This window comes from Chelonia mydas, chromosome 9, assembly GCF_015237465.2.
Source record: "Chelonia mydas isolate rCheMyd1 chromosome 9, rCheMyd1.pri.v2, whole genome shotgun sequence".
NCBI classification, from domain to species: domain Eukaryota; kingdom Metazoa; phylum Chordata; order Testudines; family Cheloniidae; genus Chelonia; species Chelonia mydas.
In genome coordinates this window covers 89,690,995-89,716,090 of record NC_057855.1, presented here as the reverse complement: position 1 = coordinate 89,716,090, position 25,096 = coordinate 89,690,995, and the positions used below count along the sequence as shown (strand labels likewise).

Genomic DNA, 25,096 nt, shown 5'->3' with positions numbered 1-25,096 from the left:
GGTATCTACGGACTGTCCTGTCATCCTTTTTTTTTTTCTTTTCTTTCTTTTTTTTTTTTTTAACGAGCTAAATGCAAGTCACCCCTGGTGTAAAGTTGTTTTGTGACATCAAAGCACACATGCAGCATAGATCATTTTGTATTTAATCCGTGCCTTGGATTTGTCACTGATTATAACAAACTATGCTGCAGCGAGAACAACAGTGACTGCATCCATTTCCTCCTTTTACCCAAAAGTCGACAATACAACTATACTGAAAAATAATCCTTTTGTACAAACTGAGAGCTGAACTTTACTGACAATAATCTGATCAGATTTACTGTGCGTCGCTAACATCACTTTAATTTGCACACACTTTGATTTAAATGTGCACTGTCCTCTAGTCAAAGTAGCAAAGAGGTTGGAAGAGAGAAAAGTACAATTGATCATTCTAAGTGGAAATCATTCACCAATGATTCAGTCAAATATGGAGGGTGGGCTAGTAAAAATTCAAACCACAGTGCCAAAAATATAGGATTGGGGAATAGCTCGGAAAGGATTGACACAAATTAGATCTACTCCTTAACAAATACATTAGGGGGGAAAAATAAAAACCAGCTCTGTATATTAACCACTTCACGGCTGCAGAATGTACCAGATTCCACCGGCAAACATGGCCTTGTCCACAGTAATATTGGTTTCGTATACTGAAAATAGCCACATGCACAGAAGCCCCTGTAGGGCTTTTTACTGGTACACGTGGGAATGTTGAGTGAGTAAAGAATGCAGGCTCAGCAACTAGAGATGGTGGTTTAGATAAGTGTCCGTGTTCCTTTAGTCCTTCTTCTCTGTTGAGGCTGATCCCCTGGGGTGAGTTTTGTGATATAGGCACCCCCAGACCAACATCTGGACTGCAGGTTCCAATTATTTCGCAAAAGCCATCAGACTCCAGTGACTTTCAGTTTTGACTTGACTAAGCTTCATTAGAACTAGTGAACTAGAGGTGAATCTGTCTGTATCTCAATACCAGGTTGCTAAGCCACGGCAAAGGACCTTGTTTTATTGGATATAGGGAATCCAGCACAGTTTATGTTAACATATCGATTTAATAGATCCTTGGGAACGCTGTCTTTTGCACTAGCAATATTGTACGTTGCATTAGAGCTTACTGTAGCACAGTCAGGTAGATGCATTAAAAAATTAAATGCATAACCTGCTGTACCAGCTCAGGTATCTCTTTTTTGCAGATGTTGATGCAACAACCTATGCCCATAGTCTTTAACAACGTACAGCAACAGAGCCCAAGAAGGCCATCTCAACCACAGCAGCCTGGGGCGACCAGGCAGACCACAGCCAAGAAGTCTCAGCAGCAAGGCCTTATGGGATCCAAACACTACAGTGCCCCACACTTACCGTCACCACATCAATTCCTCAGGGAACCTTGTGTCACTTCCTCACAGGTTGCTAACTTCTTGGTTTTCTTCAAGAGCAATTGAATGTTCTTTATAAATGGCTCTTGTAATTATTGTATGTCAGCTCGTTTAGGGACAGATCCGTCCCTAGGGCAACTCCACCTGGCGTTGCACCAAGGATGACGCTGATGCCCGGGCCGAGTGGCTCCCTCCACTTTAGCCCCCGCTAATGAGCACCATTCTCCTCTTGCCTCCTGAGTCTAGGTTTCATGCTGTAGTGAGTGTGACGTGCTTCACTTAATCAGCTTTAAGATGTTACTTCGTTTCACGTGATAAATGTAGATGACGTCACTCTGCTGTAGTATCTAGAGATTTAATGGCCTAACGGTATTAGATCTAAGGGGGCCAAAATCATTCCTGGTAGAATTCTGTTGAAGTTAGTGGAGTCACACCAGAGATCTTTTTGGTCCTGTGATTCCAGTTCTGCTCTTAGTTAGACCAGAGTCTATCTGGAGTAGCTCAGTGTAATCAGTGGGAGTTACACTGCTATAACTCAGAGAAGAAGGCATATTCTTAGAGGAAGTACAAGAATCCGTTAGTGTGGGCTCCAGATTTTTCAGTCACCTTCTCCCGACAGATCTGCTGTCTGTCTCCTGTTGTATTCAGGGAGCAGAAAGTGCCATCGTCACACAGCCTGCTGTCTGACTGCACGTTAGAGGTAGATGGTCTCTACCATGGAATTGATTCGTCTAATAGGGGACAATTTTTTTGTCTCAGGTACAGCAGCAACAGCACTTAATGCGAGGCAGCCAGGCCCAGCCCACACGCCTGCCAGCGCAGACAAGCATTTCGATGCCCCTCTACAACAGCCCCATGGTGTTTTCCCAAACTCATCCCATCACTGTGTCTGCTCAGATGCCGACGGAAATGAGTGAAAGGCAACAACCGTCCGACTACAGCCAAGATAGGAGTCTCAGGTAGGAATGCAGTCAGTGCTGGCTCCTGAGGAGGTCTGAGTGGGAGGAAAATATCATTGTGCACAGGACTGGGTAGCAGTGAAGTCTTGGCTTTCATTCTACGTGTCAGGAGCTCTGCTTTACTAAAGCTTTACTAATGCCTTCATACATATGCCTCCCATATAACTTAACAGCTTTTTAGGCACGGGATGTATTATATACCCTGCTTCAGTCCGAGGGAGCTGAGCTTTTGGTTTCAGGGGCATAAAGAGGCAAAACTAGCACTTCCCATAGTTTTCTCTTCGTTGCCCAGGAACTCCAGAATATCCATTCTCCTGCCAGGATGGATGCCCTGGAAATAGTCCTTTTCAGTGCAGTCCTGCTAACCATCCACGTGCAGAACTCCCGTGAAGTCTCAGCAGACATTGGTTATATAAAGGGCTCTCAGGATCAGTCCATTTCAAAAGTGCTTGCAGGATCGGGCCCTTTTAAAATAGGTTGCCTGGAGGCCTTTCTGTCTAAAAGAGGTTTTTAGATCACTGAACATGTTAAGGTCAAATTCCCACGTAATCCAGGATGGAATTTGGCTCTACTACTGTTATTAATTTTTGTGTGCTATGCACTTTACAGACATAGCCCCATCACCACCCAATCCAGCTCCCTAAAATAGCACGCAAACACTTTAAATGTTAGTATGCGTTGTGGGGCACCTGGAACTCTTCTGTGGGCAGATGCCAGCTAAATGTGCGTTCGTGTCCAAAGCAAAAGAAAGAATGGGATCCTTAATTTGCACGAGGTGGGCCATGAAAATGTTAGCAAGATCAACTGAACATTTGTGATCTGAAAGGCTTAGCCATTTCAGCTCAGATCTGTGGTCTCTTTAAAGCAGATGATAAAATTGTGATCTTATATTATATGCACACAAGTATTCAGGTCCATAACCTTGGACGGAATGAGTTAGTGAAGATTTGAGAGCTTTCACACAGCTTTTACGGGGATAGGGTACTAGAGATTGACTGTGAAGAATTTGAACATAGGAAAAAACAAATACCTTTTCTGACTGTGCCATGTTTTCATTCTTCTGTAGAATGTTGTTAGATCAGCCTGTCCAAGCCTTGATGCCCAGTGCTAATGGCAGTAATCAGTCATCACAAAACACTGCTGGCAGACAGCAAGCAAAGTAAGTCTTCCCTGTAACTATTGTACACTATCTTAGCAGTGAACTTTCTCTTCAGAGGCTTTGTCCATGTGTAAGATCTTATTGGGGTTCTTTTCGGGGTCATAAAAATGATCAAAAATGTTGGTTACCAAAAAAGAAAAAAAAAATCCGGGGTAAAGAGATAAGTAACTAGTTGGTTGGGGGAAAAAATGAAGTTGGATTGTTTTTTTTAATGAAAAACATCCCTTCAAACAAATTTTTCCAAGTAAATTTCAGTTCTCATCCAGATTTTTCAGGCTTTTATTGAAAACTAAAATCTGACGTTTTGTGGGGGTTGGCAATCATTTTCTGCGTTCAGTTTCAGAAAACTGGCAATAGTCAGGTTCTGGTTTTTCACCATCCTTCCCAAATTCAAAGTTTATGATAGAAATGAAAAAAAATCTTTGTTCAGAAATGTTCACGGGAAATAAAATACATTCCCTGTCCAGCTCTACAACTGACTGTACCGCTGCCCGTTGGCGTAGGTAAACTCTTTGCTGTGTTCTTGTGCTCTAACCAGTCCATCTTAACACAGCTGCACCCCTTTCAGGGTGGTGCTGGCGCAGAAGTTTAGTACTATTCACCTTATTTCTATTGTTTCAGTATCACCCAGAGATGCCACCCCTATTGTGCTAGGCACTGTACTAACATACACCAAAGTATTGGTCCCTGCCCCAGACAGCTTTAAATCTAAGTACGCTGATGGATATGGTTGTTTCATTGATCAAAGAGCTGCAACTATTTAGCTTAACGAAGAAACGGTTAAGGGGTGACTTGATTACAGTCTGTATCTACATGGGGGAAAATGTTTAATAACAGGCTCTTTATTCTAGCAGACACAGGTATAACACAACCCAATGGCTATAAGTTGAATGCTAGACAAATTCAGACTGGAAATAAGTGTAAATTTTTAATGGTGAGAGTCATTAACCATTGGAACAATTTACCAAGGGTCATGGTGGGTTCTCCATCACTGACAATTTTAATATCAAGATTGGATGTTTTCCTAATAGATCTGCTCTGGAAATTATTTTGGGACAGTTCCCTGGCCTGTGCTATACAGGAGGTCAGACTAGATGATCACAATGGTCCCTTCTGGCCTTGGAATCTATGAATCGATGAATCTCTTATTTAAACAGGCCAAGTCACAAGACTCGTGGTTTCGGTGGGAAGGGGGGCAACCATACAGCAAAGCCTTCAGCTTCTCCAAATCAGATACTCTTGTTCTCACATGTGGAGTTCCAGTATGGAATTCCACTTCATTATACTGATAAAGGACATGGGAGACATGGGCGGCCGGTGACCCAGCCATTGGGGGAGGCTAGCCCCCACCCCTTGTGCCTGAGGGCCCCCAGCACCTGGTGGTGCAGTCCCAGTGCCGGCTGGGCAGCACGGGCCCAGTGCCAGCAGCCCTGAGTTCTTGCGGCAGGCTGGCCAGCCCTAGCCCCAGCCAGCCTGGGGCATGGCAGAGAACTGCAGGAGGGGATCTGGGGCAGAGCGTGAGCGGGGCCATGCCAGGCTGTTTGGGGAGGCACAGCCGATGCTACCCACCACCCATGATGGGAGATTTTTGCAGCTAGTCTGGTACGTTTTCCGGGCTGTTTTTCCAGACTGTATTTGGTTTAGCGAACTGCATTTTGCTTTGTTTCAATCAGCATAGATCTCCGGCGTTTATTTTCATGCTGATTCATTGTTTACCTTCTATTAGTGTTTTATTTTCCTCCTATTTACAGATTTGTTCCAGAACAACAGATGCTGCCTCCCCCATTACAGATGCAGCCAATTACATGTAGCACAGTCAGGGCTCCTGCCCCTTCTCCTGTATTTACTCCTTCAGTCATGATTCCACAGGCCAACTTCACTGCCCACCAGACGCAACTTCCAGTTCATCTCCACCAATGGCCACCCCAACAGCAGGTTCAGCAGCAGCATCTCTACCTGCAGGTAGCATACTTGGGCGGGGTTTGTAAATGTCGATCAGACAGTTTAGAAGGAAACGCTCTTACATGACTTGAATCTGTCCGTCTTATCTTACACGACCCCCATCCCCACTGTACCTGTACGTACCTACAGCCTGCCCTGTATCACCGGAATTTTCAAAAATGGTCAGCACAGTTGAGACTGAAGAATTTAACTCTCATTTAGGCACCAAAATAAGTGGCCAGATTTTCACATGCAGCTCAGCACCCAGTGCCCGGAGCTTTTTGAAAAATCTGGCCGGGAATGTTAAAACATTGGGAGTTGCTGGGTCCAAAGCACTTTTGAAAATCTGGCTCCATCTGGCCTGTAGTATCTGAGCAGACTGTGTTGTTGGTTTTTTTAAACCAGCCACGTGCTGCTCTTTATTCAAAGAAGTAATTGGGCCACCGAGCAAACCTGTCAAGAAGACAGATTTGATTTTCAAGAACAAGGATCGTGCCCAGTTGATAAAATAGTTAGTGGAAGGAATCACTGAGGCTAATTAATTGAAAATAGTTTTCATTCTCTCAAAAACTGAGTGGGTTTACAAAAGCCATAAGTTTAATGGTTAGTCAGTCAGAGGAGGAAAGTAGCAAAGTAATAGGAAGATATCAGCTACAGGTGGAACTAGTTATGCTGCAGGGCTGGTTGAAAAAGAAGTGATTACATAATAATCCCCTCAAGATGTGGAATAAGACAAATTCAGCACAGGCACAGATAAGGGTTTTACAAGGGGTAACTCCTGAATTCATCCTCAGAGCACTTGTGTAAGGGTAGGTGCCTTCATCCGCATTTTGTAAAGACAGCAAAACGGAGAGAGTGAGAAGTCAAGTGATATGTCCAAAGTCACAGCAAGTCAACAGCTGCCTCACACTCAGTCCTTTTGGTTGCCTTGCCGATCACAGACCACATTTATTTTCCACGCCCCATTTGTGTGTCACGCTACAGGGCTGGGTATTTGCTTACAAAGATGAGAATTTCTGTCCATTTTGAGATCAAACTTCAGCACCACCGGGAACTTACCGAGGTCTGGCTATGCTGCAGAGGCTTACTGAGGCCAGGTAGCATGGCTGGTCAAGCCCTATGCCCCATGGAACCGAGCCACCGTGTACAGGGGGATGGGAGCAGGCTCCTGGAGCTGTTGCTATGTGGATTTCCCAGCCATCGCTCCTCGCAAGAGTCTTCTAGACTTCAGTAGTAGCCATTGACAATTGCACTCACCTAGACTGGAGCCTTCCCATATGTTTTCCTGTGGGTTTGGCAATAGTATCTCTAGCCCCACAGGTTGGGTACTTGATTGTCGGTGGTTTAAGGCATGCAAATAACTTTGGCATCCAAACGGCCCAGAAACTCGCGGTTATGTTGAAAATTGAGGCCCTCGGGATAAAGGAACAGGGCCTGTATTTCACTCCCAGGCTCTGCACTGTATGTTCCTTTGATAGCCTCTTCCAGAATCTGACCCACCCTTTCCAGAGCACTGCATTGAACAGCCAGAAGTAGCTAGATCAGGGCACAAGGAGCATCTGCATTTGTTGGGAAATCAGTCTGATTGTATCACATTTTCTTTCTACAGATGCAAGCCCCTGAGTCGGTCCAGGGGAGTCAAAATCAGCGTATTTTCCAGCCATCTCATATACCGCAGCAGAATACCATGGGCTACTTCCTCCATCCACAGCAACAAAGCCACCATCCGCAGGGTCAGTCCTGCAACTTACAGGACCTGCCTGAAATGCAGCTGCCGTGAAAGCCAGGTCATGACGAGAAGGTGACGAGTCGCAGCTGCTGTGCTGAGCAGGCGTCGGGGAAGGACGGCGAAATTCGAGGAGAGAAGGCCCTCCTCATGTGCCAGAGGGGTGAGGGTTAGCCCAGAGGGAAACATGGCAGCATGGAGGAAGGTCCCAGCAGGAGAGCACGATCGCCATATGGGTACCTTGTTGATTACCATTTTTATATATTCAGTCCTTGATGCTGCACAGCGACGGTATCAAAGCAAAGTCTGGATTCATTAAGCAACAGGACTGTTTGACTAAACACAGTTGAACTGTGAGCAGCTAGAACTCCGGTTCATGTACATCCTGTCAAGAGCGGCTATTAAGTGCTAAAAATACCTGGAGGCTGAAATCAGGATAGTCGGAATTGGTTGTGGAGCTCTTGCCTGCCAAAGCTAGTCTGCAAAGGCAGTGACAGACTTGCTGATCAAAAATGGTTGACTTAAGCAGGAAAATGATCGCTGAAGCATACAGTCATATATGGCTGTTATTGGTCACTAAGCCATACGGCCTTACACAGCACAGCATTGCAATTCCTTTGGACTGCAATCTGGATTTCTAGCTGCAGGCATGCTATTAATCAGGTCAGTGCAAAGATCGCTTTGCAACTGAGAAAATATTTTCAATTCAGGACATCAATGCTCCTTTTAAATTTTGCTGAAATTCACTGTGAATTTAAGACCAGTGTTTGGAGCACGGAAACCTGTAAGAATCAGCAGGGGCCCATTTAATTAGCATCTACATCATTTGCTTTGTTGTAGTAGGTTCATTGTGGATTTTGGTTTCCTTTTTCCCTATCCCTCAATCCCAGAATTTGTTTTTTCCAGATGATTGAATAATGCTGCTAATTCCTGTACCACCACTCTTGCCTAAATTTCTTACGGTTGTTTTACCAACTCACGTCGCCATCAGTAAGCTACGGGTGCAGATGAATTTCTGTGGTTTTAGTCCCTGGAGCCAAGTATTTTTCAGGGTGTACAGGCAAGGAGTCCTTACATTCTCCAGTGGACCCTGCGGTACATGTTTCTTTACACCTGAAACTCAGACAAAGGCAAACTTTGTGGTTTTGCTAGTTCATGTTTCAATTTGGCAAAGCTGAAATTTATACTAAGTGGTATTCCAAGCCCATAGGGTTAGCAATAAATTGTATTTTTGTAAATTGTCACTTTTTAACTATGTGTTTATATTTATGAACTGACAAACTGTCTATTCCTCAGTGGGTGTATAGTAAAGTGTCCCTACTGTTTGTGTCTTTCCAAAGGAAAATGAATATTTAATCTTTAGATTTTTTTTTTTTTGGGGGGGGGGAAACTGAGTGTTAGATTTGGGTAATGCTTGATCCCAAACTCTGAAGACAATTTAATACCAGCTTTCTGAGACAATGCTTGGATACTTCCTTAAAGGAAAAAAGTGATGGCAAAGTCATAACATTGTGGCTGGCACTCGAAATAGAGTTTAGGGAAAAGTTATTGTCTAACCTCGATCTAACCTAATCAATCTGCTCTTTCTAGGCCCTTTTGGGACCCCCTCCGTCACCATGATCGCGGGGTGCCTGCCTCTAGTAGTTGAGATGAAACAGATGAGGCTGAAAGCGTGGTGAGGTCAAGCTGGATCAGTGGAGCTGTGCTCAGCACTGCTTGGAAAAGGTGACTGTAAGTCACCATTGGTCTGCTAAACCTCTCACCCCTGTAAAGCCGGGCTCATGCGGGAATGCTTTATTTTAAGCCAGCTCCCAAAGGCACCGTGGACTCACTGGGCGTAGGGCCACACATTTCCCCCTCCCCTTCCCCAAGTCGCAGCCCTGTGCCACAGCGGGATTTCCCGAGGCACAGGGCATCCTCAGTGAGGCAGCTCTGCTGGTTTTCAGCCACTTTGCCCCAGTGGCTGCTGCGGTCCAGCCAAGAATCTGCGTTATGATGTTTCTTTGGACACTTTAAAGGTGCATGTTCGTTTCCAAGCCCGCCTGGGCGTGTTTGGTGCCCAGCCACACTCGGCTATTGGGCGCCAGCTTGCAAAACTGTGACCATGGCCTCTGAGCAGAGAAGGGGCTGAGCATGCTTTAAGCGGGGTACCTGGCTTTGCCTAGCAGGGGTGTGGAGCAACTGGCGGGCTCAGGCTCACCACGGCTGCAGTCTGAGTGCCCTGCTGCTGGAGGCAATACTCAGAGTACATTTGTTTTCACCTTGCGTGGGGCATTGAGAACCATGTTAATTAGATGTAAACGTTTTAGCATGAAAACTCAAGTCACCAAAGAGGAGAGCAGCACAGACATTCCATCAGGCCATTCCCTGGCTCTGCACAGCCATGCCGCTGGCATCAGAAGAGACGTGTGTTATCTATTTTCATAGCCTAGTTGTAGCACAACAATGGCAGGGTGGCGTAAATAGAAAAGAAGGGCGCTTAACAATGAGAGGTCGAGGAGGCAGAGGCTACCCTTCCCCCCCCCCTCCGTCCCCCGCACTGTACGACCTGGGGCAAAGGCATGGGCTGGAATTGTCAAATGTGCTGGCCGGCTCAGTGAGTGTAGCTCAAGGCAGCCAGGGGTGAAGGCAGGGGTTGCAAGTTGGGTACCAAAGACTAGGTGGCAAGACCAACATCACAGCGCTCCTGTTAGAGTGTGTTTACCCCTTCAGCTGCCAGAGATATGTGAATGAGATTTTCCCCAACAATTCCTTGTGACTGAAGCGTGTTGTAATGTCAGAGACCTTGGCTGGAACAATGATGTGCAATAGTAACCAACGTCCCAATGACGTCCTCAAACTTCTACTAAAACGTTGTTTGTTGCTGTCTTTTACCTACAAGTACAAGGGGCAAAAATTGTGCCCATGGGTGATCATGGTGATAGGCCAAAAAGTGGCCCCACGAGAGGACGTACCTCTTCGGGAGCCATTGGTTGACCCACAGAGGCACGCCATGTAGGTGAGTTGAGACACTCGCACTCAGCAGACGGGTCCAAAGCAGGAGTGGGCAAACTATGGCCCGTGGGATTGCCCCTCACCCCCAGTGGTGCCGCAGGCCCCACGCCGCTCTCAGAAGCGGCCAGCACCACATCCATGCATTGCCCTTGCCTCCAGGTACCTTCGCCCACAGCTCCCATTGGCCGGGAACGGGGAACTGTGGCCAGTGGGAGCTTTGGGAGGAGGTACCTGGAGGCGTGGCAAGGGCAGCGTGTGGAGCCCTGTGCCGCCACGCCCAGGGGCCGCAGTGCCGGCTGCTTCCTGGAGCAGCGGGGGGCCAGGCCCCCCCCCAACTCCCTGCTCTGAGCCCCCTGCTGCACCTCAACCCCCTCATACATCCCGCACCCCTCCTCTGCCTTAATCCCTTGCCCTGAGCCTGTTCCTGCGCACGCACACACACACACACCCCCACTGCCACAGCCCTGCATACAATTTCCCCACCCAGATGTGGCCCTCAGCCCAAAACGTTTGCCCACCCCTGGTCTGTAACTAAAAAGCACATTGAAGTTAGGGTGTGTTTTGCTTGAGTCCTGCTTCGGGCCCATAAGAGCCTGGTAAGTGAATTCCTGCCTTGTGTCCATTCCAGTGGTGTGTCATACTACAGCAAATGTGGCTGAAAGCGACTTGCTCTTAGCGTTCGTGCTTTGGGGCACATGAGCCCTTCCTGCTGGCTGGGTGTGTTCGCAACCTCATGCGCAGGGCTCCGAGTCCGTCACAGATTCCCTGACCCTCGGGACTTCTGCAGGAGCCTGTGTGGCTGACTCCAGGGCCTGCTGCTCCAATGGTGCCCCCCCCCCCCCCCAAAAAAAAAAAAAATCCACACCAGTCGCTGCAGTGGTCCCCAGCGGGCTGGAGCAGCTGTGGGCCACTGGTCACAAGCACCTCCTCAGCAGCAGCGCTAGTGCAAGGCCCCCCCCCAAGATTTAATTAAAAAGATAAGGCATGGCCAGGTCACGGGCCGTGAATTTTTGTTTATTGCTCATGACCTGGCCATGACTTTTACTAAAAAGGCCCAGAACTAAATCGTAGCCTTGGGATGTGGCTTTGGCTAGGAATGGGATTCCACGGTAGACGTTTGTGCTTTCAAATCCTGATTGATTAAAAAGGGCTGGGGGAGGGAGGAGCCATTGGCATGCAGGGTCCGGCTCTACTGAGGCTGGAGGTGTCCTACCCAGCTTGAGGTGAAGTGCACAGTGGCAGACTAGCCGCTGGACCAACGGGACCTGTGCCGAGCGGCCCCAACCAATTAGGAGGGTCCCTTGAAAAATGGACACCTCCACACACACATACAGACCACTAGCCACTCCACCACCCTGGCTCGCCTGCCTGTTGGGGGAAGCCCCCACGTCCCGATAGCAAGTGTGAAAAATTGGGGTGGGGTGGAAGGGGTAATAGGTGCCTATAGCAGACAAAGCCTCAAATATCAGGACTGTCCCTATAAAATTGGGTCATCTGGTCACCCTATGCCCAGACAGGTATGCCAGGGATGGACTACAGGCAGAAGGGGTGGGGAGGCCCACAGCCCCACAAACCCCCCACCGCGGCCGCTTGGTACCTGCCACTAGTTTTGTTAAAATGCTAAGGTAGCCTTGGCTGACTTCTGGCCACTTTGGTACAGTACTGCACTGGTGGACCTGTGCTCTTGGCATGTGTTTCACTGGGGCCAAGACATGGACAAAAAAAGTGTTACAGGAAACTGGCCAGTTAGTTATTATAGAGATTAATCAGGTTCAAAAAAGAACTAGGTAAGGTCATGGAGGATAGGTCCATCAATGGCTATTAGCCAGGATGGGCAGGGATGGTGTCCCTAGCCTCTGTTTGCCCGAAGCTGGGAATGGGTGACAGGGGATGGATCACTTGATGATTACCTGTTCTGTTCCTTCCCTCTGGGGCACCTGGCACTGGCCACTGTCAGAAGACCGGATATTGGGCTAGATGGACCAATATGGCCATTTTTACGTTCTTAACGCTTGTGGGCTTTCACACGCTCTCCCTTGCTAAAATTAAGGTGGTGGCAATACAGGTGAACCCCTGTGACGATAGCCTTATAGCTGAAACCATCACTGTAAATGCCCTACCACGCACGGCTCTTTTGGGGGTTTTTTAGCCCGTGTCAGACAGGCTTTTGACCGAAGCATGTTGGTGGTGGACAGGGGCGGGTGCTAGCGTGTGCTGCAGCTGGTGTGAAAGCAAGGTGTGCCTAAGGGACTGGGCTGCTTGCTTCCAGTAGCCGCCACACACTCGTGTGCTGCTCCATCAGTGACTGCCTGAGCAACCCTTTCCACAGCTGTTTGTCCTTTGATTAGGTTGGCCCCCAAAGCCGTTCCTTTAACTGGAAAATAAATGAGCCGGCAGGGAAGAAAGATGGGAGACGGGCTTGTACAATGTAAAAAAAAATAAAAACAAGGCCCAAAAATTCATTCTCACTCTTTGTGCAGCTGGGCTGCGGTCTCTGCTTTGGCGCTGTAAACCACTCTCACTTCCGCTGCAGGCAGTGAGGGGTTCTCTGCTTTACTCTGCACGAGACCGGCAGCTGGCTCCAGGCTCTCCCCTCAGGCACGTTGTAGCACCGAGAAAGCCCGTGTTTTATAGAGATATCTGAGGCCGAGTCAATGCAGTTGCCTTTGCTTATGGAACACAGCTCTGGCCAATTGTCCCGCTGAGACTTACCTGGCTGCTAGGTGCAATATGGCCATCCTCGGCCAGCTCGTTGCGGTTGTGAATGGCTGGGAGCTGTGACAATATGGCCTTGAGGGTAGCCGCTATATGTGGCTGGGGAGATTGGGGTGGAGAAAGGAAAGAGGCTAAACGGTGGCCCTAGAATGCAGGGTTTGGGACCCTTTTTTGGATTGGCCTTTCAAAAAACATGCACTTTATTAAGAAGAAAAAAAACCCCACCCTTCCTTTCCACTGTCTATCACCCCTGTTAGTGGAATTTGGCCAAAAGAGTCACTGACATGTTGACAAGCCCTGGCTAACACTGGCCAAGTCACTCTGACTCCTGTGAAGAAGCAGCTTTCATGAATGCACATTCTTTCTTGCTGCCTTCAAGCTGCTCCTGGTTTTCAGACAATCATGAGCGCGCCAAACTGCTGAGGTCCTTACTCAGGTTTTACTCAGTTTCTGTTCAGTCCTTACTCAGGCAATCTCCTGTCAACCCAACAGGAGCCCAGCCTGTGTAAATACTGAATCCAGACCTCAGCCGTTGGCCCTGAGCTCTCTCAAAGCGAGCCTCTTCAGGTTACCGTTGATTTGTTTACCTCTGTGTTAGCTATGACCTGTGTTTTTGTGACCTGTTTGGAATTGCCCATTGTCAACTGGTTTTGGTAAGCAGGTGGGCTTGTCCACTTACAAGGGGATGCACCTTCTACCAGTAGTAGACTCTGGACTATAGGTATGCAACAGAGTGTACCCAAAGATTGGTGCCAGCTCAGAGCGATACCTCCTAAGTCATAAACATTGTCCGGCTTTCGAGTACACCCATGTATACACATTTGGCCACACAATTCCAGACCTCTGAAAACACAGGCAGCTTTAATTCAAGTCTTGCACTTTTAGCATATTTGTACATTAAAGCCTGGTACATTATAACCAGGCTGGTTTGACAAACATAGTGAAACATTCTTGTACATATTGTACTATATCCCCTGTAAAAACTTAGACTTGAGTATGAATATTAGTTTATTTTATATGATGTCAAATATAGATAAATTTATAAATGTTAAAGTATTTTGTAATGGAAAAAAGGAAGTGTCTTATGAAGACAGTTAGATTTTGTCGTCGTCTTGCATTACACGTCTCTGCGCAGCTCCATTGGATAGGAGCCGTCGCTTCTCGACAAGCTTTAACAGATTGTACATAGTATTTTGGAAGAAAATAAAAGTATACTTTTAAGACCTCTTACACGTGTGCTTGTGTTCTTTGCTTGGTACTTACAGCACAGTCCTGAAACTGAAGTTTCTAGGTCTCGATCGGGGCTGTGGCATGTGGCTTAAGAACGCAGCAACTGGCTGATCATATCTAATTGGGCACACAAAAGCAACAGAGGTGGGTGGCTCACAACACTGGCTGGGCCTGCTGGGCGTAGAGGCCAGAAGCCGTAGGGAATCCTCATGAATGGAGGATAGCAGAAAGACAGACTTTGCCTGGCTGGAAAAGAAGGGAGGAGACACAAATCCCTTTGGGAGAAGGATGGGAATGGGGTAGTGGGGGGAAAGAGAGAGACAAGTTAACGGGACTCCCAGCCCTCAACTTTAGCATTCTAAAGGCAAGGATCATACGTTGGGATAAATCAATCCCGGGATTAGAAAACTGGTCTCCTCTTTGACTGCAACTTTCCATTTTCTCCCAGCTTTCTCTTGTTTCTATCTCTACCTATTGTCATTGACAGCCGGAGGATGGCTTCTTGTGCCTCTGCTTAGTCATGTATTTTGGTTATTGGTTTAGCAAGGACTGTGTAAAAATGGACTCGCTTGTAGTGTCTGAACTGGATCTGCTGTCTATAACTGCTAACATCCACATGGCCCTGGGAGTACTAGGGTGACCAGATGTCCCAATATTAGGGGCTTTGTCTTATATATGCACTATACCCTCCCCACCCTGAAAAAAAAAAGGGTCCCGAATTTTCACACTTGCTCTCTAGTCATCCTAGGAAGTACATACCATCTGAGGACTGGCTTCCTGTTTTCCTCAAGGTGCTGGGGTAACATTTAAACCCCAAATGGTCTGGGACTTGACCTTCTCCTTGCATTCCATCAACCGAGTGGTTTTTAGTTCTCAGTTCCAGGGGACACAACATTCTCTGAAGACTGAAGGCAGAGCCTTCTCAATTAGGGTCTCACCTTTGGAAAGTTTCATTTCATTCACTAAGGTCCTGAACCTTGCAATCTTTGCACACCCACAATTCCCATTTCCTGCAAAAGGGTAAGGCTGCCTTTTGCAAAATCCAGTAGTTCACTGTGGCATTCACTGTTACTACTGTAAATTCGAGCGATTCTGCTTTTAGTAAGTCCTAAGGATGGGACTGGCCTTTGGGATCCCGAAGGCACTTTTGAAAATCCCATGCTGGTTAAACATTACAGGAAACCTGGAGCTCAGTGCAAAGGGAACACCATGCCTCCAAAGCAGATTTATTTTTTAAGTGAAACAAGTTTATTGACACCTCATTACTTACAGTACTTTTACTGCATACAGTACATTGTATAAAAAGCCAACGTGCCGGCACATAGACATGGTTTGCATTCTTGGTGATATAACTGTAGCAAAAAGACAAAATATCGTATTTCTCTGGAAATAAATTGGAATAATTCTGTTAAGAAACTCTTTTACTCAAATAACAATTACAATTAAATATAAGAATTTTGTATAGTACAACTGGATGGAGGCTCTTTTATTAATGTAAACAAACATATCCCTTTCTTAGTTGCCATGCTGGCAAACTACTAAAAACAAGATCAGTATGTTATGGCCATCTACAAGTACTGAACAATTACTGTGTTGGATGGAGTGAACCTTAAATGCTTTTTAGTACCATATGACTGTGCTCACCCCTAACTTCCTAGAAAACATTAAAGTGCTCGTCTTTTTCAAACAATTACAATATTGGGTTCTGCTCTTCCTTCAATCTGTAAAGGCAACACCCAGTGATTTTAGTGGGAGCGCCACAGTGAATTTGCCATTCCCAGCTGAAACTATTAAAAAGTCACCAGTGTGTCCGGAAGGGTGGTCAATCCTGCCACAGTCCTGACTTTGCTGCTGAGGTAGGTGAAAAAACACCCTAATGAACCTTTTTAGTTCACTTGCCTCAGGGGCACACTACCTTTTTGTTAGCCGTTCCCTTGGATTGGTAGTTTGGCTTTTCTTCACTCATTTTAGAGAGACATTTTATATGCCCAGTAAGAGTGCCCGAGGGAGGGAGGATTACGAAGATCATCCTGACCTGCTCTCAGTACCTGACGTAGTGGGGTAACCATGTGATTGTATCGTCTTTAAAGTCATGCTGATGTTTTCACATACCACCGAATCCAATTTAAGAAATGAAAATGAATAAAAAAACATTAATATTAGCAAACTCTATCCAGATAAACTTCCCCCAAAATCAATACCAGTTTTGTCTTGGATGCAATATACATTCCCCCCCCTAAAAAACCAGGGAACTTTTTTTTCATGAAAATGCCTGGCCACGTCAGGGGGTGTGTGTGTGTGTGGGGCGGAGGGGGATATTATGGGGCCCTCCCTAGGGCAAAAATCACCTCTAGCTGCCGGCCCTTACAAAAGTTACTGAAGATTCCAATGGGAAGTTCCTTCTAGGCAGTGGCTGAGCAGGTTCTGCAACTGCCTGGATCTTTGCCAAAACCTCTGCTCAGGCCAATACTCATCTATATCTGGCAATTGGGCTTATTCAAAAGAAACCAGGGGATGTGCAGTCTCCCACAATATCCTAACCCAGGAGTGTGGGTTACTCTCTGCATCACCACAGAGAATTTTAAAGGGGTCAAAGCTCCCAGGTGCAGATATGCCTGCCTGCTAACTCCGCTAGAGCACTTGTAAGTAGAGTGGTTAGCCCAGCTATTATTCCTTTGTCACCTTAGAGTAGGGAATCCCACAGCAGAGAGTCAATGAGGAGGAGGAAGAAAAGGGTTTTGCCTCCAACTAAGTTTCTATGTATTTTGTTAGCCAGGCCATCTCCACAATGAGTGGGGTAGGAAAGAGACAGAGGGCCAGATTCTAAACTCACTCAGCACTGTGTGAAGCAAAATCCTCTCCCTTGACCTCATGCACACACTCACCCACGTGCTTCAAATCCTACCCTTGAATACTTAGTACTAAATATTAAGGGTGTTCCAGATCAGGACTAAGAACTGGCGTGAGAGGGATCAGAAGCTTGTCCGCAGCCTCCAAGCACCTGGAGTTTCATGAGCTCTTCCCACTAGAGCAACTGCGCAACTCCTTGCCATCCTACAGAAAGATGATTTCCTCGAGGAGGCTTTGCCCTGCAAGACTGACCCATCGATCACGACTATCTAGAGCTCACATGGCACAGAAGGTCAAGGCAATTTTTTGCTGGACCAGAACACAGGTGTATAAAGGAATGACAAAAACAAACATTACATTTTCTTTGTTCAAAAATCTATAATAAACAAACAACTAAAAAGAATCTCTTAGGATAATAAAAAAATAAACGAATGATTATAGCCCTAACTTTTAGTTTTAAACAGATTTTACATGTATGCTGGTCATTCTGAGTATAAACGTGTGATAATTATACTTTAGATGCAGGTACAGAATTGATATATAATTGGCTTTTTGTATGGTCCTTTTGACTAATATTAATAGAAAGTGCATGACATTGGTAAAAAAAGTGCCTATTTTTGCATAACAGCCATTTAATATCACATCTACTACATTTTGCAGACTTCTTTAACACCTTCTTCCTGCATATAATTTAACCTGCGTCTAACTCTTTTTATAACTTGTTTCCCCACCCACCACAAAAATTCAATAAGCCTTTAACTTATCTTGCTTGGCAAATACGCCATACTTGTTAACCCACAATGAAGCCTGAAATTAAAAACATATGGCTTGATGCTGCTCAGCCTTTCCCACAAGTAGCTGCGTTGACTTCCATGGGGTTGCTTGCACACTGTTTACTCACGTGAGTAAAGGTTTGCCTGATCAATCAAGCCCTTGCCCAGAACATCAAACGTTACCTGCTTTTTGATTTTAAAACAGTGAAAATATGCAGTGAAAACAATTAGTAAATATAGATATACAGATCCATGCAGTAGTATCCATCTCTGCCTTAGAAATATACATGTGAAAGGATATAGGATTTTCACACTTCAATCCATGATATACAAATCAAAATTATATAACCTCAAGCCACATTTAAACTTCTAAAATAAGGTGCCTAATTTCACTTGCTATATATATTATCATCCAATTTTTTAAATTATTCCTTCAATTGAGATCAATTTACATTAATTCCTGAGATTAGGAAGAAATGGTTATACACATTCATGGATATTGACCAGGAACAAAACTGTTTCCAGCTTCTTTCAAGGAGGCATGGTAACTTTCCTCCCACTCACAGTGACAGAATTTCAACACTGTTTTGCAATATACAGTCAAGTTCAGAAATCTTACTTTTGTTTCTACTCCGTGTAAGCAATATAGAAAAAGCACCTAATATTGGTACCACCTCTTGTCCTAATTCTTTACAAATAACACACACCTTATAAAAACAGTGCTGCTTTACAGTGAAAGATTGTAATTCATGCCTTAGAAATATGCATTTTTAAGCAGTTTACTACTTAACAACATTTGCAGCTTATCATTTTTGTAAAAATACAAGGTTTTCTCTCCCCCCCCCGTTTCTTCAAACCCACTTTAATGCACGCTACACAGTGCTCGAGTCAACACTTTTTCTCAGAAACAATTGGCAGAGCTTGCCTCAAAGATCCTTACAATAAAGAGATAGCTCCTTCGTCGATGACGACTCAAAAAAGTTGCTTTTTTCCAGCTGACATATTAAAAAACCTGACTTTCAGACTTCAAAGGATTTTGTTGCTGCTATTTGTCCTGATGGATATAAACTATTACAGTGGTAACAATCCAAAAAGGAAAACCAATGGCAAAAGATGAACAATTACAAGCTTGAGCTTAGATTCAAAGGTAACAAAGCAGCATCTGCTGCAGCAGGTCAGTAACCTGGCTCAGCAGTCATAATTCAACTTATTAGGAGGTGGCTATTGATGGCTACTATTGGGTTTTGAGACAAACAAAATCACATTTCTCCAACACGGTCCAGATGAGCAAGCTATCCCTCCCCTGCCTGCAAGTGGATACAGATAAAATTTAAGTGCTTTACATCACATCCTAATTCCTTATACAGAAAAAAAGGATTAGTCATTGTCTGTCAGTTTCCTTGCGACTCCAGCAAATACACTGGAATACATTTGACTGGAAGTTACACTTTTTGATGATCCATGCCCAGCTTTCTCACCCTTGTTCAACAGGGGAGCCACAAGAGCATCAGTTAACTCCCCCATTCTTGCATCTCAGGGATACAGAATGTTGGCAGGGAGGGGTAACCTACTCATCTGTGTTGCTGCAGGAAACTACTCAAATGGAAATCACACCTGAGCTGCAAAATCTGGGTCCCCAAAATCCTAGGGCATACAGATCCAGTGTAGAAATGGTGCCATTTGGGAAATCAGGATTCTGGTCTGAATTTTGCATAGATTCAGGCCCAGCTCTGACACCAGCTATTCACTAGAAGCCAGTGGGGTCTGATAAAGAAAAGATTAACACTACAGTACAGCAACAAGTAAAAGAATGGAAACTTCCTTCTTTATCAACAATGCTCCTGTGACCATCAAGGCTACCAGTCCAAAAACTTTATTCCTCTTAGTACTGAGGCTTTTGCCCTGGGTTGGTGAGTTTACATGCAGATTTAGAAATGGTTACTTAGAAATTAAACCAGCCTGAAAGTAAAACACTTAGATGTCAAGTACTACTTATAAATGAAGATGGCAGAAAATCATCATATTCATCACAACAATGAATTAAGACATATGCAACCAGTAATAGTAGTCAGAAAGTTTTGCAATAGTGCCCTCTATGGGTCACATTTGCTATTCTTTAGTAATATTGCATATTTTGTATAATATGGTAAAAATTCAGTTTACTTTTCTGTCCTTTTTGAACTATACTGAAATTTATGAACAACACAAAGATGTGATTGTGCTTCAAAGTGTTTTTAATTACTTCAAAACATATTGTTATCTGGTAGTTAAAGCTAAATCCTCAAATCTCATTCTCAATATAAACAATGCTCACTTTCCATAGCAATGGCCTTTGTGCAGGGTGCCAAGGTGAAAAAGAACTATACTCTGGTTCTCGCTTTTAATTGTGAAGTTTTAGCATTTTCTACTTTGGCTTTTATATCTAGAGGTTTCTCAAAAAATCTCACCAAAGCTGGTTCATTTAACAAGGATGCCAGGATCTGCTCAAAGGCAAAAGACCATTCATGGTCATCTCTGCGAGGGCTTTGTACACTCCTGCGCTCAGTCTGTTGGGGTGCACTGTCTTTCTTCGGTGTGCTCTGGCTGTCAGTGCCAGATTCTACTGCAGAAGCTGGGCTTTTGGCTGGTGAGATGGGGCTTTGTAGTCTTCTCCCAACTTCTTCCATCTTCAGCAAGAGGCTGGTGACAGTCGCTATAGCCCAATATAACAACTCCTCTTCAGGGTCCCCGTGGAACAGGTTGTATAAAGTCTTTGAGAACTGGATGAACTGGAACTAGGGAGAGTTAAAGAGGAGATTATTCAGAGAACATCAACTCAAAGCCCTAGCAACAGGCTTTTCTGTTTAGCTGGTATTCTTTATTTCCACCTTCTTAAAATAATTGATCATGGAAAAGCATCCTCTAAAAGCACAATGACCATTCTCCCTTTGAAACATGCCTAACCTTACACAAAAGGGAGAATGGACCATTATTACATCCATCCAAGAGCTGTTTTGTAATGGCGCTAAAGTCATTCCTATAAAAGGCTCCTAACAGGTAAGTGATTGCCGAGACACTCTTCTAGAACCAAACAAAGGGTCCTAGTCAGGAAAAGACTGATCTTTTTATTCCCCTCCCATTGATGTTAGAATACGTTAGAACCAGGCTGAGTGTTATAAACAGGAATTAAGGTCATGTTCAGAGAACTCTTGCAAACACTTAGTCAAATAACTGAGCATGGAAATGGAATGAAGATGGCAAGATTTGTCTTTTGTCTCAGAGAAGGATTAAACAGGGCATTTAACATGCAATATAACTGAAGTGAGCAGTTACCATAGTAACTCTCTCATCTAGACCACCAGAGAAATGGTGACCAAGACGACAACTACTTGATCACATGCTCCTGTTGCCCTGTGCCCTTCTCCCACCATTAAGTATAACCTCGCATCACCCGCTCATCTTATGCTAACTGCAAAAGTAACCTGAACAATAAAAACGGTCTGTATGAAACTCTCAGTCAATTGAGAAATACTCATCTAAACCTTTGGAAAATGCATGGGCACAACTCAGCTCACAGGATTGTCCTTAACTAAAGAGAAACTTTATGGAGGTTCCCCTTCTGGTGTGTTTGCTACTGCGATATTTAGAGTTCTGTACCAGGAACAATAGATGAACCCTGTCGTATAACATTTACCATGTGGCACAGCAATTCTGTGAGACAAAACAAGAACTTCTGTCATGGTTAAAGTCTTGATTATGGACTGCAGCTGTTTTAAGAATCAATAGCGGTGATTTACTATGATTGGTGCTTTGTACATTGGGGCAGTGGTTTTACAGGAGACATAAGAACATAAGAATGGCCATACTGGGTCAGACCAAAGGTCCATCCAGCCCAGTATCCTGTCTACCGACAGTAGCCAATACCAGGTGCCCCAGAGGGAGTGAACCTAACAGGTAATGATCAAGTGATCTCTCTCCTGCCATCCATCTCCACCCTCTGACAAACAGGCTAGGGACACCATTCCTTACCCATCCTGGCTAACAGACATTAATGGACTTAACCGCCATGAATTTATCCAGTTCTCTTTTAAACCCTGTTATACTCCTAGCCTTCACAACTCCTCAGGCAAGGAGTTCCACAGGTTGAATGTGCGCTGAGTGAAGAAGAACGTCCTTTTATTTATTTTAAACCTGCTGCCCATTAATTTCATTTGGTGGCCCCTAGTTCTTATATTATGGGAATAAGTACATAACTTTTCCTTATTCACTTTCTCCACCCCACTCATGATTTTATATACCTCTCATATACAACCCCTTAGTCTCCTCTTTTCCAAGATGAAAAGTCCTAGCCTCTTTAAAACGGGTCCCATATGAGGGGAGATTAAACCCCTAATCATTTTAGTTGCCCTTCTCCGAACCTTTTCTAATGCCAGTATATCTTTTTTGGGATGAGGAGACCACATCTGTACGCAGTATTCAAGATGTGGGCGTACCATGGATTTATATAAGGGCAATAAGATATTCTCCGACTTATTCTCTATCCCTTTTTTAATGATTCCTAACATCCCGTTTGCTTTTTTGATTGCCGCTGCACACTCGTGGACGTCTTCAGAGAACTATCCACGATGACTCCAAGATCTTTTTCCTGATTAGTTGTAGCTAAATTAGCCCCATCCTATTGTATGTATAGTTGGGGTTATTTTTTCCAATGTGCATTACTTTACATTCATCCACATTAAATTTCATTTGCCATTTTGTTGCCCAATCACTTCATATTTTGAGATCTTTTTGAAGTTCTTCACAGTCTGCTTTGATCTTAACTATCTTGAGCAGTTTAGTATCATCTGCAAACTTTGCCACCTCACTGTTTACCCCTTTCTGCAGATCATTTATGAATAGGTTGAATAGGATTGGTCCTAGGGCTGACCCTTGGGGAACACCACTAGTTACCCCTCTCCATTCTGAACATTTACCATTTATTCCTACCCTTTGTTCCCTGTCTTTTAACCAGTTCTCAATCCATGAAAGGATCTTCCCATTTATCCCACAACAACTTAATTTACGTAAGAGCCTTTGGTGAGGGACCTTGTCAAAGGCTTTCTGGAAATCTAAGTCCACTATCCCCCTTGTCCACATGTTTGTTGACCCCTTCGGAGAACTCTAATAGATCAGTAGGACATGATTTCCCTTTACAGAAACCATGTTGACTTTTGCCCAACAATTTATGTTCTTCTATGTGTCTGACCATTTTATTCTTTACTATTGTTTCAACTAATCTGCCCGGTGCTGATGTTAGACTTCCCGGTCTGTAATTGCTGGAATCACCTCTAGAGCCCTTTTTAAATATTGGTGTTACATTAGCTATCTTCCAGTCATTGGGTACAGTAGCTGATTTAAAGGACAGGTTACAAACCATAGTTAATAGTTCCGCAATTTCACATTTGAGTTCTTTCAGAACTCTTGAGTGAATGCCCTTTGATCCCGGTGACTTGTTACTGTTAAGTTTCTCAATTAATTCCCCAAACCCCCTCTTGTGACACTTCAATCTGTGACAATTCCTCAGATTTGTCACCTACAAAAGACGGCTCAGGTTTGGGAATCTCCCTAACATCCTCAGCCGTGAAGACTGAAGCAAAGAATTCATTTAGTTTCTCCGCAATGACTTTATCGTCTTTAAGTGCTCCTTTTGTATCTCGATCGTCCAGGGGCCCCACTGGTTGCTTAGCAGGCTTCCTGCTTCTGATGTACTTAAAAAACATTTCGTTATTACCTTTTGAGTTTTTGGCTAGCTGTTCTTCAAAATCCTTTTTTGCTTTTCTTATTACATTTTTACACTTAATTTGGCAGTGTTCCTGCTCCTTTCTATTTACCTCACTAGCATTTGACTTCCACTTTTTAAAAGATGCCTTTTCATCTCTCACTGCTTCTTTTACATGGTTGTTAAGCAACGGTGCTCTTTTTTAGTTCTTTTACTGTGTTTTTTAATTTGGGGTATACAGTTAAGTTGAGCCTCGATTATAGTGTCTTTGAAAAGTGTCCGTGCAGCTTGCAGGGATTTCACTCTAGTAACTGTACCTTTTAATTTCTATTTAACTAACCTCCTAATTTTTGCATAGTTCCCCTTTCTGAAATTAAATGCCACAGATTTGGGCTGTTGAGGTGTTCTTCCCACCACAGGAATGTTAAATGTTGTTATATTATGGTCACTATTTCCAAGCGGTCCTGTTATAGTTACCTCTTGGACCAGATCCTGTGCTCCACTCAGGACTAGATCGAGAGTTGCCTCTCTCCTTATGGGTTCCTGTACCAGCTGCTCCAAGAAACAGTCATTTAAAGTATCAAGAAATTTTGTCTCTGCATATTGTCCTGAAGTGACATGTACCCAGTCAATATGGGGATAAATGAAATCCCCCACTATTATTGAGTTTTTTATTTTGATAGCCTCTCTAATCTCCCTGAGCATTTCATCGTCACTATCACTGTCCAGGTCAGGTGGTCGATAATAGATCCCTACTGTTATATTCTTATTAGAGCATGGAATTACTATCCCTAGAGATCCTATGGAACATGTGGATTCATTTAAGATTTTTATTTCATTTGATTCTACATTTTCTTTCACATATAGTACCACTCCCTGCCCCCTCTCCCGGCACGACCTGTTCTGTTCGTCCGATATATTTTTGTACCCCGGAATGATTGTGTCCCATTGATTGTCCTCACTCCACCACGTTTCTGTGATGCCTATTATATCAATATCCTCCTTTAACATGAGGCACACCAGTTCACCCATCTTATTATTTAGACTTCTAGTATTTGCGTACAAGCACTTTAAAAACTTGTCACTGTTTATTTGTCTGCCCTTTTCTGATGTGTCAGATTCTTTGTGTGAATGTTTCTCGTCTGATCTGGCCCATACTTTGTCCTCTTTCATCCCCTCCTCCTGACTAAAACCTAGAGAATCTCTCTCAATAGACTCTGTTCTAAGGGAAAAGTCTCTGTCTGATCCACGTGCGCCCCTGCAGCAATTGGCTTCCCCCATCTCTTAGTTTAAAAACTGCTCTGCAACCTTTTTAATGTTTAGTGCCAGCAGTCTGGATCCACTTTGGTTTAGGTGGAGCCCATCCTTCCTGTACACGCTCCCCCTATCCCAAAAGTTTCCCCAGTTCCTAATAAATCTAAACACCTCCTCTCTACACCATCGTCTCATCCACGCATTGAGACTCTGAAGCTCTGCCTGCCCACCTGGCCCTGCATGTGGAACTGGTAGCATTTCTGAGAATGCCACCCTAGAGGTCCTGGATTTCAGTCTCTTTCCTAGCAGCCTAAATTTGGCCTCCAGGACATCTCTCCTACCCTGCCCT

The 25,096-nt window shown here is 44.5% G+C and overlaps 2 protein-coding genes across 9 annotated transcripts in view; one reads left to right on the top strand and one right to left on the bottom strand.

Moving 5' to 3' along the window:
- PASD1 (PAS domain containing repressor 1) overlaps nt 1-14,128 on the top strand; it is a 90,533-nt gene extending 76,405 nt beyond the window's left edge. For all 3 annotated transcript variants that reach the window (XM_027822579.3, XM_037909758.2, XM_043521956.1), the window contains 5 exons: nt 1,227-1,439; nt 2,169-2,368; nt 3,435-3,527; nt 5,279-5,489; nt 7,078-14,128. In XM_027822579.3, coding sequence (XP_027678380.2) covers nt 1,227-1,439; nt 2,169-2,368; nt 3,435-3,527; nt 5,279-5,489; nt 7,078-7,248 — 888 coding nt within the window. In that variant the 3' untranslated portion in view covers nt 7,249-14,128. The remainder of the gene's footprint in view (nt 1-1,226; nt 1,440-2,168; nt 2,369-3,434; nt 3,528-5,278; nt 5,490-7,077) is intronic.
- A 1,234-nt stretch (nt 14,129-15,362) lies between these two features.
- TBC1D8B (TBC1 domain family member 8B) overlaps nt 15,363-25,096 on the bottom strand; it is a 67,953-nt gene continuing 58,219 nt past the window's right edge. For 4 of the 6 annotated variants that reach the window (XM_037909751.2, XM_037909752.2, XM_043521955.1 and 1 more), the window contains one exon: nt 15,363-20,530. In XM_037909751.2, coding sequence (XP_037765679.1) covers nt 20,117-20,530 — 414 coding nt within the window. In that variant the 3' untranslated portion in view covers nt 15,363-20,116. The remainder of the gene's footprint in view (nt 20,531-25,096) is intronic. The other 2 variants (XR_006283597.1, XR_006283596.1) reach the window with 1 other exon arrangement.